The sequence below is a fragment of the Anneissia japonica genome, unplaced genomic scaffold (genome assembly GCF_011630105.1).
Source record: "Anneissia japonica isolate Jap-2015-1 unplaced genomic scaffold, ASM1163010v1 scaffold287726_len2788222_cov184, whole genome shotgun sequence".
In the NCBI taxonomy this organism is placed as follows: Eukaryota; Metazoa; Echinodermata; class Crinoidea; order Comatulida; family Comatulidae; genus Anneissia; species Anneissia japonica.
This window is the reverse complement of record NW_022705125.1, coordinates 2,234,444-2,248,573: the sequence shown is the minus strand read 5'-3', so window position 1 is coordinate 2,248,573 and position 14,130 is coordinate 2,234,444. Positions and strand designations below refer to the sequence as shown.

Sequence of the window (14,130 nt, the reverse complement as noted above, 5' to 3'; positions counted from 1 at the left end):
GGCCTCGGAAACATATTTAAAAAAAAAGAAAATCACTGTAAAAATTAGTCAATTACTGCAAGTTCGATAGACGAAGAGAATTGTCGAGTTTAATTTTTAAGCTAGCAATGCAGCAGGGCCATCAGCGTTTCCCCAACAGGTGGTTTATTGTTACCTACAAATGGGCCATACCCACTTCAGTTCCACTATAGTTGGGGTTGAGGTGACAAAAAAAAGATAACCTTTGTTATGCTGTCTATGGCATAGAGTATAATTATAATTTATTTATCCCTGACAGATTTTTCTGCAGCTTGATTATGGCTGGGCCAGGTGTCCCGGCTGGCCCCTGGCCCGGCTAGCCTATCCACTGGCGCTGCCCCTGTGAGAATGATACTAAACTTGTTATAATGGTGAAATCAATAACTAATGATCATAATGTAACTGCAAGTTGAAATCAGCTGGAATATAGAGTTTGTGTATTCATAGATACACATCTAAACGCTACTGAATAGTGGCTGAAGACCTTTATGTAAATTGCTGCAAGCTGAGTAGGTAGACAGTAAACTAGGGACATATATTTACATTATGGGGCATTTATGTTTGTAAAAGGTGTGCTCTGACTATACAATCAATGTCAATATCTTGCTATCTTGTTTTTATCTGTTCGGTAGAAATGATAAGGATAAAGTTATATAATTTAATATTTATTACCAATGTTATTATTGTTTTTGTCTTTGTTATCAGCATTGTTATTGTTGTATTTATTTTTATTCATCTATTCCTAATACAATAAGACTAGATAATATTATTGTATGAACATTAACAATTGGCAAATATGATATTTTGTGACCTTGGTGTTTAATAGGCATTATATGATGCTCTATGGCAGTTGACTGACCCCCATACCACATTGATTATTATATGAATTTATTGTATGTATATATATATATATAATTAGAATAAATTTTAAATCTACTATATAATAATGATATAGAAGTTCATTTTTATGATGGATCCATAAAATCAGGTACCTTTGTCCTATCGATGCCTACAGGAAGAAACTGTGTTGTTGTATTGTTAAGTTCCCCCATCCTACTGTAAATGTTATTATAAATGACGACTTGTTATTTTCTATAAAATACATAGCTTTAAAATGCTGGTTATTTTAAACAGCCCCCCCCCTTCCAATTCACTGTAAATTTTATTATTTATAAGGACAACATGTTATTTGTTTTCCTCTTATCCTGCTGTAAATGTTATTACATTAAAGGACAACATGTTATTTGTTTTACATCCTAGAAACATAGACTAAACAGCTGGAAACAGATTGTTTTTCTGTACCCAAATTTTTTTTAAAATACGGTACTGTAGGTTAACAGGGTAAATGTTTTTCTCTTTAATATATAGAAATGTGGGGATTTTAAAAAGTGCACCCTCCATAATTTCTTAAATAAAAGGACAATGGTTATTTGTTTTGCAATTACCTATTTATGGACAATTGAATGTAGAGAGTAACTCAATTGCTAAGCTCAATGATACCAATAGATGCCTTGGAAGACAAGGGTATTCATCGTATGTCCTTGAAACACTGACATTTTCAGACTAGACACAGTAGGATACAGAACGTGATCAGTTAAAATTAATGTTCGTTCTGTGCATAGAAATCAGCTTTGCCCAAGGTCAATAGCCGAGTAATGCCTCACGTTGCATGTTGAGCATTATATGGGGCTCATATCCTAGTTAAATTGGATGGATGTAAGGTTGAGCGCGGTTCCTTTAGAGAATTACGATGAGATGGGTTAGCAAAAAGTCATAAAGTATAGATCCTATAGGTCCGTATTAAATAATGGAGGAAAATTAAATAAAAAAATTAGTTTGAGATTAATTTCCATGTGGTTATCTGATAAAGGTAATTATAAAATTGTATACAGTAGCCCAAGGAAACTGTTACAAAATCTTAAAAGTTTACGTATATTATAAATATTAAAAGATTTATTGCCCCCTGAAAATGAAAAAAAATCATAAACAAATATAGAATTTTGGAATTTTAACTTTCTCATTTTGTAACATGCAAATTAACTTAAGCATAGAAATTATTGAATTAAAAAAAAATGTGTACCCTGATTTAAAATAATGAAAATAATGAAACACTTCTAGTGACTGGAAGTTTTTTCATTTTTAAAATAAACTTGGACATAGAAATAATATTAATATTAATATTAATATAATTTTTATGTTGATTTTTGTGAATTTATAATGGGAAAATACATCTATGGTGGAGCTTCACATTTGTAACCCACCAGCTTTGGTAGATTCTGCCTACAGTATTCTTCATACAGTATTCTTCATTAAAAAAGTGTTTTCTTTATGGAAATTGATGGAGTATTAGCGAAGTTATGAATATGAAGTTAGATATTAGCCATGTAGGTTTTGAGAAAACAACTTCCAAAGATTCCAAAGTCAATAGATCATAATATTAAGATTTGTATTTAAAAAATAATTTAATTTACTTTTCAGTTAGATTAAGTGATTGATATTTCACAGAAATGTTCTTCAGTGCAAAAACTGAAAATGTTCAAAATTTTGATTCTCAAAACGTTTTGGGTGCTCGTACAAAATTAAGAGATTGCGACAAATGGCAGGTTTTTGCCAGGGCCAGTTACATTTAGTTCAGCAGTTTCATTTTGTTTGGTAACGACTATGCAATGCTGCCATGAATTCTAAAGTCACCTTGTAAATTTCTTTAAATCCTACCCGGTAGTACAAAATCAGCCCTCGGCAATATCATGTTAAGCCTACAATTATTGGATTTAGGACTATATGCTTGGTTTTTGATTTGGATGTTTACTTTAAAGTAAAGGGAGGCCATAATTGTTTATGAAATAAAAAAAAAAATTCTCATTGGAATTATTATTAAAATTGATAATATAATATAATTAAAATAAGAAATTAAAATGCTGTAAATGTGTTCATTATTGCTGTTATTGTAAATGTTATTATTTTTATTATCAGTATTGTTGTTAATGTTATCGATTGTTGTCATTGTTATTAGTTTTCATTATAATATCAAAAGGATTTTCAGCTCTATGCTTTAATATTGATCAATATGAGATTTAAAAAAATCTGAACTCCGTTCTTACAATACAGTTTATATCATATTATTATTGGACTACAGTTGAATTCTTTTGGAAAGGTATCCCTCTAATTAAAGACCATTTAAAATTAAAAACCACTTTTCTATGGTCCCATATTAACAAATATCTAGAGTATTATTATTGAAGACCAAAGCTGCTATTAGAAAAACCATGGAAACCACAGTTTAAAAAGTGTTTTTTTAATTGGAGGGAGACACGTACAACAAACGCATTGGTTTTTCAAGCAAGGCAACACAAGTCACAGAGTCCATTATATGTGTTGTATCAGCTGAGAACTGATTATGAAACCAATGTGATTTATGTATACATTATCCTACTAAACATTACCATTGTGCGTCAGGCACGATACAGGAAACAGTACCAGTTAAGGCTGGTAATAATGTAAACATTAGCTGGAATACTATAACCCGCGTAATTTTCGAGACCTTAAAATTTTAAAATTGTCTACATGGATTTGAGTGGGCAACCAAAGCAAGTTTTAAATGCAGTTACCCACTTTAAAATACCAAACACAAAAAAGAATAAAGTATAAAGTGCATACCATACAGTACTAAATACAGGGACCCACTTTATAATACCAAAATACAAAAAAGAATAAAGTACATGCCTTTAAAATAGCAAAGCTACAAAAAAAGAATAATTAGGACTATTTGATAAAATAGAGCAAATCGACAAAAGTAAGTAAAAAACAACCCATAAATATTGAATGAGAGTTAACAGATAAATATGTATTCATTTTATTATGCCCATTTAAAGCTTAATGAATTTATGTAGCATTATAATAATATAAATTATTTTTTTAAATGGAGGGCTATTATGTATTCTAAACATCAAATAGAAATATGTTTTTAAATTTCTTTAAATTTGAAATCGATCAAGCCACATCCTTAGGCTAGCCAAGCTACATACAAATTACATTTAATATCACTGTAAATCGAGGACCCATTATTATACAACCATTTATTTTTACGACAACTTATTTCATTTGTGAAAATTTTATGATTGTAAAAATATAGTGTTTTCAGACTTTTTGCAAAATTAGAAAATTCAGCTATACATTGATGATGAACATTTGGAGAACAATAAACTTCCCTTATTCACCCATAAAGATGAACCATGATATGGTCTTGAATTAAATATTTTCTAGAAGGGGTGAAGTCAATTCAAAGCAGTGGCATAGTTGAAGAGGAGGGGTTTGAGGCTTGCCTCCACTAGGCATCCCTTCCCATGGAAATTTGCTCGGCACAAAAAAAAAAAAATAGACACTCCGTCTTGCCTTATTTTTCTAGGTACAGTAGTGCACAATCAAATCAGTCCTAGAGTACCCTCCCACTTAACCTTTGTGTTCAATTCCTGTCCTATAATTTAGCTAAGCATCATAAGGGGGAGCTAAAGTATCAAAGGAATTACAGAACAAAGAGTAACGATTACCAACTGGGCCAATAAGGCCCCCTCTGTCATGATTGTCAGCTGACAAAACTATAGAGTTTTGCATTTAGTCTAGGTATAACTAGTTAAAAATGCTTAAAAAACAAAAACCAGTTTATCAATATTAAAACTATATGTACTGTAGAATGACGTCATTTTTTTTTGCTGCGGCTCATGTTATAATGGTCTAGGCTAGGACCAAGTTTGAAGATGATCCGAATATAGACCATAACTGGTAGGTAAAATCCTGTGCAAAAAATAGGTAAACAGGATTGAAGAAAAAAAATCATTGCAAAGGCTTTTCCGCTGTAATGGAAAAAAGCCAAATAGAAAATTTCACTGAATTTTTCCTCCGACACTTTAAGGCATCTTCAGTCGATGAGTAACAGGTAAACAAATATTAGAGATGATGGGCGTTGACCATTTTTACAATTTTCTTTCTCAAAAAATTGCTTTCCACTACGTGTATCTGTTTATAGCTGAGTTCACAGATCCTTGAAGCATAGGAAATCTACCTGTATTTTATTGTGGTCATAGCCATTGTTCAGGACGTTGTTTAGGTACTGTAGTATAAGCATGACACACTCCAGTTCACAACTGCACTGATGGAAATTTCCAGTCATGTAGGAGGCAATTGCCATGTGTACACACAGCTATGTATGCCAGGCTGCATAACTGTGAAGGCAGGCTCCGCTTTTATTATTCTACAGCTGATGGTGGTAGTTGAACAAATGCTACCATGCTTTCTAAATGTATAAGTGCTAAAGGATTATTATACAGAGTTCATTCCTTTGGTTAGTAAAACTTTATATATTTTAACATAATAAAATTATAAATTATTAAAATAAATTCTATCATACTATGTTTATTATTTTATTTTATATTTACGTTATTTATAGTTTTTATTTTTATATTGTTTGTATTTATATGTTTATATTTAAATAATTGTATAGTGTTTATAAATGATGTAATTAGAATGATGTTTAGAATAATAATAGTTTACAAATAAAATGCAATCCAATAATTTATTATCTTAAATGTAAGATTAATAATACTATTAAAAATATTTAAAAGCAAATAAATGTACAGTATATATATATTTTTAAATTATTCTTCTTTTCTTAATAAATATTAATTATATGCATGTTTTAAATGGTTATTATTATGTGTATATAATGTAATGTAGTTTAATTGACATAGCACTTTATATCTAACAATAATAATTAGTTTTGCATTGTTATTTTCAACTTTAAATAAATTTAACATTATTATTATATAATAATAAAAATATATATAATTATATTATAAGTTACTAGAATAATTCTTATTTATTATTATTTATTTAAAACAATGAAGTTTACAAATAAAGTACAATCCAATAATTTATTATCTTAAATGTAAGATTAATAATACTATTAAAAATATTTAAAAGCAAATAAATGTACAGTATATATTTTTAAAAAATTATCATCTTTTCTTACTAAATATTCATTATATGCATGTTTTAAATGGTTATTGTTAAGTGTATATAATGTAATGTAGTTTAATTAATATAGCTCTATATCTACAGTCATAAAATGTCGAGTTACATGGTAAACCATTTCCAGTTACTCTAATCTGTCCACAACAGGAGTTGTATGAACCAGTACATCGGGATAACCCTGTACTCATCTCAAAAAAGTCTAACTGGGTTCTTCATACAGTAGTGTACATAGACCTAATTGTGTACACTGGGCCTATGGTTTATTGTCCTTTTCTGAGAAGACTTGTTCCACCACCAGAACCACAGGCGAGCGTGCCAACCGAATTATGGCTATAGATAGCAGTGCCAGTACTTTTAACATATTGTAGATAAAAAACAATTAATATCAATATTTTATGTACACTATACTATCATTATGTAAATACTAACGAGGCCTGAGTCAGCTGTTCTTAGGTTCTGTACCACATACTTTGTATCAATATATTAATATTGAATTATGTTACAGCGCATTATTCATTAAAAGCTTCTATACGCTTCAAATCAGAAAATGAATAGACAACAAAACACATAGGGATGATTCATTAATTCATATTTAGCCCAACAATGTTGAAAGAATATTTTCTGCATAATTTAAATATAATTATTGAAAACACAACATTAATTCTTAGCTGCTTTTTTTGAAAGATGCTTCAACGTACATTGTCGAGAAATCTTTGCTTATTACTCTTGAATTTACTGTAACTTGCATTGTTTAAAGCCAGACTCCAGAGGAAAAAAAATTAATATGCTATAGAACTGATTTTTCTAAGACCCAAAAAGCATATTTATCGAAAAACTTGGGAACGGTTTAGTGATAACAGATACAGATTTTTGAATATTTAAAAACTGGAGGAAACAGATGGAAAAAAGAATAGAACACATCCCTGCTCCCCCCCCCCCCTCCTTCCCTCCAGTTTTTAAATATTTAAAAATCTGTATCCCATATAACTATCCGAATTTTTTCGTCAAATATGGTTTTTGGTCTTAGAAAAATCAGTTGTATAACATATCAACATTTTTTTTCCTCCGAAACCTGCAATTTGAAACAAAACTTTAATTGAAGATATTCATCAAATATTCAACTTTATCTACTTCTCAATAAATAATGCTTTCATCTCGCCAATTACTAATCTTAGATTTTAGAAGAATTTCGAGAGACAAAATTATTCAAATTTTATGCCGTTTATCTGGACTCAAGTCAAATGGCTGCAATTACTGGAGGATGAATATTGTACGTTGTGCTTGTAATGCTAGCAACAGGGAAATGTGTTTCAGAAATCCAGACAAAACTGGTTTGAACATTCTATGTTTGTAGGGTGAAATTAGTGTTGCAAGACATGTTAGGACCAATGTTGCTCAATGGTCTGCATCTTTTCAAGAGCGTACACGAGAGCAGGGTGCACCTCATGGTATTACACTTCTTTGTATTGTTCAGTTTCAAAGGAGCTTTGTGTAGTTAATAGCGTAGTCGTAATTGTGTTGGTGATTCCTATTTCAAGGTTGAAGCCCCTGTTCATAGTGATTTTTGCATAATTATGATTATTATCATTTATTCAGGCAAAATATGACAACATAAATTGTATGCAGAACAGTTTAGTTGGGATTTGCCTGGAAGGAACAAAAGCAATGAATATATCATAAACATATACAAATGATAGAATGATATTAAATGGTATGAAATGAATATAATTATAACAAATTAGGAAGTGAAAAAACAAAAATTGTTAAACAATAATATCAAATCAATTTATTATTGAATTTTGAAAAATAATTTGCCAAAATATATTAAATAATGTTTATTTTATTTATTTATTTTAAATTGTTTTATAATTTATATTTTAGGTCTGTAATATATCTTAGTAGTATGCTTATAATAATAAACAATAATTATGTTGGTTATGAATAAGCATGGAGAATAATTTATTTCTCCAAAATATATTATTTTAAATGATTGTTTTTTTTTATATTGTATTTAAATATACTTCATATTTGTTGTGTATGTTTATAGAACGGTTTTTAGTAATGACATTACATAATATATTATAATTACAAATGTCGATGATGAATTTAATATTTTAATTGTGTTAAACACTTTTGTATATTTTGTCGATATTGGCCCATGTAATTGACCTTATGATATCTAATTAATTCTTTTTCCAGAGGAGGAAATTAAAAGATTGAACGAAGCCATAGCAGCATCTGAAACGACGTACAGTGCGATTTCGTTTAATTACGATGAAAGTAAAACAAACCAAAGTGACACTTATGATCCTATGCAACCTACCCAAGATGAAGCAGGTAAGAAAAATGACAGTAGTAACAATAATGACGATTTCACATGAAAAAAACACAACTTTTTATTGCTCATGCCCAACCGACCTAATCTCATTCAAAGTATTTTATTATGCCATAATGATGTGTGCCACAATGGTTGAGGTTATAATATTTAATAGAATTTTATATCTATAATAATTGAAATGACATAGCTGAACAAAGGGCGGATGACCTCCTCGGAGTCAACGACCAACCATTAATTAGTTTAAGGAATAGGAGTAGTTTAGTCTCATTGTTATTATTGTTATGATTATTTTTTTTTAATTTTTTTTGTTATTATTTTATTGTTATTTGCTTTTTCTCAGTTGGCCTATATTATTTCTCTGTAAAGTGCATAGGGGCAATGTGCAATATGCGCTATATAAATATAACATTATTATTATTAAAATAGTATTACTATTCTGTCATCATCATTTAATACAGAGTATGAATATAAAATGCCATGAATGGCAAGAACAAAATTCTGAAATTCTAAAAAAAAAAAAAAAAAAAATCAATTATTTTCATCTATAACTATATCATAATTAATTATTACCAATTAATGTATTTTCGTAATATAGATACCTGTATGAAACAAACATTGCATCTCTGCAAAGGTTAATGGTCACCTGCCACAGAAATATAATTATGCTGATAATCATATATAATTGTATGCAATGTATGAACACCTAGGAATCATATGCAGCCATACTATTGGTGTATCATAAATGTGGGATTATGAGACTAAAAAGGGAAATTCCCATTTGGGTTAGTCGTCATGGATGTAATCACTGTTGCAGAAAGTAGCGATAAAGGTGTAATTAAGACCACAGTGCAGCCAGGCTGCCGCACAGATAATGCAGATGTATTAGGGCTTGATCGGCATGCTACTTGGTTTGTATTCCCAAGGGTGTATGTTCAATCGTACCACGATTTTCTCATTACTAATAAAACTACCTGCACCAAAATTTCACAGTATTCAACATTATCATTTATAGTGCATTAACCCAGATTAACTATCTTCTTATTGTACATACAGTAGCAACATAATAATACATAATTGAAATTATTTTGACTCTCACCGAGACCATGTTCTTTTCTTTCAATCTAATAATTTTATTTATAATCAATTAGAAATTGAACCAAGCAAGGTTGGTGATTCTAATATATATTTTTTGTAAATAATTCCATTGCTTTTTAAAAGTAATGGACTAAATGTAATATTGATATTTATATTATGTGTTTGATTTTTTAAATTCAAATTTTGTGTTTTGCGTACTACATTATTAATTAATACTGTGTTAATTCTACAGAAATATTAAAATAATTTGTGCTGATTTTAGTATTAAGTGAAATTAATAAAGCTCTGTCTAGATAGTCAAATTTTCTTTGACAAAAAGCTGTTGCATGCGCATATATAGTCATTGTGTGCCATATATAGTCATGGTGGGCCTATATATGGTCATGATGTGATGTCATCATGACCATATTGTTATTTAGGCGTGCCACATGTTGTCAAATAAAATTTGGTAGTCTGGCTGCTTAAGAGGAATTATGCTGTAGTTCTGTAGAGATACTGTACTTGATGTGTGGGACCTTACAATGATAGTGCAGTTTTTATTAAGCTAGTCATAATATTGATTTGCTTTTACTGGCTGATTTTGCTATATTGAGATATGAATAGCTCAGTGTATGCACAGTAATATTCTACACTATGGAGCTAGGTATTGACTGGTCATTTCAAATGGTCAGCTTTTACAGTATCGTGAAATGACTTCCATTAGGTCAGATCACAATGTTGAATTGAGGATGCTTGTACAACTACTGTTAGAGTATTTTCGTGTAAAGCCCTGTCATCGATTGTTACATGCCTAAATATTCTCATGATGACATCACATCATGACCATATATGGGCACATCATGACTATATATGGCCATATAATAGTGTTTGTGTCAAATGAAATTTGATAGTCTGGACAGGGTCAGCCTTTGGTAGTTACAGTATATATAATTTTGATGGTCAGGGATTAGTTAAAGATCATGCTCTTTACATTAGGGATGAGTTGGAGTTCATTTTTAAGATGAGTTGAAGGTAAAACTCAATATTTCACCTTCCACTCATCTTAAATATGAGTTAAGTTGAAGGTGAAACGCAATATATGTATTAGGTTATATTAAGCTATAATATCTTTTGATTTGCGACAATCATAAGACTTCAAGCCAGGCATTCACTACGCTGTACGACGTTTGACGAATCTAACGCCACTCCCCTGTCAATTTCAGATGATACGATGCTGATTGAGAGAACAGATTATTAAAAATGATCCATTGCGCATGCACCTTACAAAGTATATAATAGCTGTCTCTTATACACATCTAGATGTGTATAATGACAAATTACTACGCCTTATGACAGTCCTTGTCCCTCTTCTCCCTAAGTGTCGTTTAACATTGATGACACCTTGATAGCTAGGTCATCGTATTAATTTAATTTATTCGGTAATAAAAGTCGGCTAGTTAAGGTTTCACTTGTGTAGTCATCGGTGTCGCTCTAGATAACATCAATTGTGTAAAGGTATTAATCATTCATTACAAAAGTGTCAATGTAAACTATTTAATATAAAATAAATTATTAGCAATTATGCATAGTGTATGTCTATGGTTCCAAACCTGGGGTCCACAGACATATTATGGTTAAAATGTTATGGTTCGTTTTTAGGTTTAATCAAATTTTTATGGTAGATTGGGTGTATATTATTTTCCTCATCTTGCAACAGCGTGATACATCTTACTGCTATTATGATGGATGTTTGCCCTACTTAACGTGGTATGGTACTAAATGCTCAGTACTTGGCTTGCGAAAAAAGCTTGCAAGTTATTTGGGTGGAATCGAACCCATGACCTGATAAATACTGTAGCTGGGTGTCTTAACCACTTGACCACCGAGCTTGCGCTTAGTGGCTAGTGATGAATCATTTATGTCATTGATTTCATTCCATTTATTTTACCGAAAACAATTACATAATACAATATACTGTAGAAGATAAAGAAGTTGGACAGACATAACATTAACAATTTATCTGGCGGTCTTGGGTTCCATTTCCACTCTTGGAGATTTGTTTTTGCAAGCATTTGGGAAAGTACAGTACAGTACTTGTTTATGTAGGCCCAATATGCATCATGTTTACTAGAGTACAGTAACATTGCATTGTGGACGACATGTGCCTGTAATAAACAGTGCCTTTTTTAGGCTTTTATCGGAATATCGGTTTGATTGCTATTTCTGTGTAAATTGCATGTTTATCTCTCATGGAAGCCTATTAGTCATGCTATTTAGATAGATAAATGAATCATATAGTGGTTGTTTGTTTATACCTACCCTACAGTATAAAGAAAACACAGGTGAATGATTTTTATTTTTTTGGTAAAGCAACAGAGAAGATGAAGGCCAAAATGCACGAATTGTAATGAAATATTAATCCCTGTCAAGAGATTTATTCAATAAACACTCTAAATGTAAATATTTATCTGATGATTATGTCTGTTTGAATCTGTATGCACTCTCTGCAAAAGGTTATCAATAGTTATCAAAATAATTAACCTATTTTTATATAGAGCCACAAAAAAATAAAAATAAAAGCATTGGCAATAAAAAGTGAATTGTTGGCAACTGGAATTACATTGGGGTCGTTCACAATCAATGCATCAACTTCATTGCAAGTATAGAAACACTCCCTTGTGTACATAAAAAAAAGTTGATTTTAGAAAAGTATCCTCCAAGTCAACTAAAGTTCTGTACTTGGTTGCATAAAAATGACTATTATATCCCTGGTTGTATTATAATTGGTCATAAAAATCTATTTTTTTAATTTTGCATTTTATTTTGGATCAACGAATTCATGCATATGTTAAAGTGTACAAAAGTGTACTGTTTGTACACACTTGAAAATGTTGATAACGACCCCTTACAAAGTATATAATAATAGACAAGAGTATTAAAAATATTGAAATTGTTAAATTGCTTTAAATTCTTTGTATTTGGAAAAACAATTCTAAAATTATAATAGGGAGCTTTCGACTTGTGCAATGATGCGACGCTAGAATGGAATCACTCATGCGTGACCGTCCTACCTGGCGTCCTACGTTCTCTGCATACGTAGAATTGACCAAATTGCGTTCTGGAATCTACACGGCGAGGTGAACTTAACGTTCTTGCATGCGCAGATGACTTATACGGGCGTCATTACGTTCTACGTCCTACTTTTGTGCTTTCGAAAGCTCCGTAATAATACAAGGCCTTGTCCACACTGTCACATTTCATGTACTGCAGTAGTAATACCTATGATTTGCCCATATATGGGCATAAACATGTCATCTTTATATGGCATGATGATGTCATCAGATGATCCAACCACTGATAGTTGTCGCAAAGAACTGTTCATATGGTCCAAACTTTAAGGTAGATAATGTGATCATATGGTTAATTACTCCACTAAAGTCCACATATGAATCGATTATTTTAATTATTAATTGTACTCACGAAAAGACTGACATCGTAGCCGAAATTGTTTGCGGCCGAAACGGCCCTACGCCTCCTAGGCCTATAATGGCTAGGCCACACCGTAGGCCTAAACTAGGGCATAATTTAAGGCAGTAATCCATAAAGATGTTTAATACAAGTACAAACAGGTTTAGCTAATCTTTCAGTATATTACCTGTTAATGACTAATGGGTCATGATTAGAGAAAAGTGTATTTTAATAGCTGATGTTTCCAACATTCAATTGGTCAAAAATCAGTTATTAATAATTAAAATAATCGATTCATATGTCAATTGGACTGTATGTACTCTGATTCTGAACATGACTTACTAGGTACGCAAAAAAATACTTTTTCTGTTGTGGCAAATGATTTCAGAACATATAATGCTTTTTTGTGTGTGTAAACTGTACTATGGATATAGTGTGTTTCTTCAATTCAGGCATTTTACCAATTGTCGGGACCCAGTTAGGCCTAGCCCTGGACGGCTGAGAGGGTAGGGATTGCCGAATTACTAGCCTATTGTAGCCTTATGTACGCACACCATAAATTTCAAACATTTAAATTGCAATATATGCATTTATGTATCTTAACTTTCAAAGAAATTGCCAAATTAAATTAAGTTTAAATATTTTTTAAAAAATATTATATGTCCAATTCCACCACGAAAATATTCACTTGTCTTGTGTGGTGCCCACTTGCGGTTCGAACAACCTAATTTGCATATCAAGGAACACAAGACATCACAAACTAGAGAACAATAGAATCCAGTTGCGTTTCCAATCTCCTTATAGTTGTCTCAGGCCAAATGCTGCAAATCTAATTTTAACTCTATTCCGCAAACCTTATAACATTGAACAAAAACCCAAACGACAGATATTCGAAAGCATTGAATACTGTTTCATCTTTGACTGTAATTTTAGAAAGGCTGTTGCAAATGAAAGTAAAATTACTTTTTAAATTAAGAAAATGAGCCACTAATAATTTTGTTTGTAATGTTCAAAACAGGAAAAGATACTATGCCTACTGGTAAAGAATATGGTAAAAATAGATACATACCAAAATGTTGTGATGGATGTAGTCTGTAGACATTCCTTATTCGTCACATAGGCTATTGACTTATTTTAGTGATTAACATGGTAACTTTATAATATATTATATTCCATTATATTTAGTGAACATACACACGTTTATA

The 14,130-nt window shown here is 31.0% G+C and overlaps 1 protein-coding gene across 1 annotated transcript in view; it reads left to right on the top strand.

Moving 5' to 3' along the window:
* Window positions 1-14,130, top strand: part of LOC117105218 (splicing factor, suppressor of white-apricot homolog) — a gene marked incomplete at its 5' end in the record, with an annotated part of 63,964 nt that overhangs the window by 14,935 nt on the left and 34,899 nt on the right. The window contains 1 exon segment of the mRNA XM_033246293.1: window positions 8,245-8,382. Coding sequence (XP_033102184.1) covers window positions 8,245-8,382 — 138 coding nt within the window.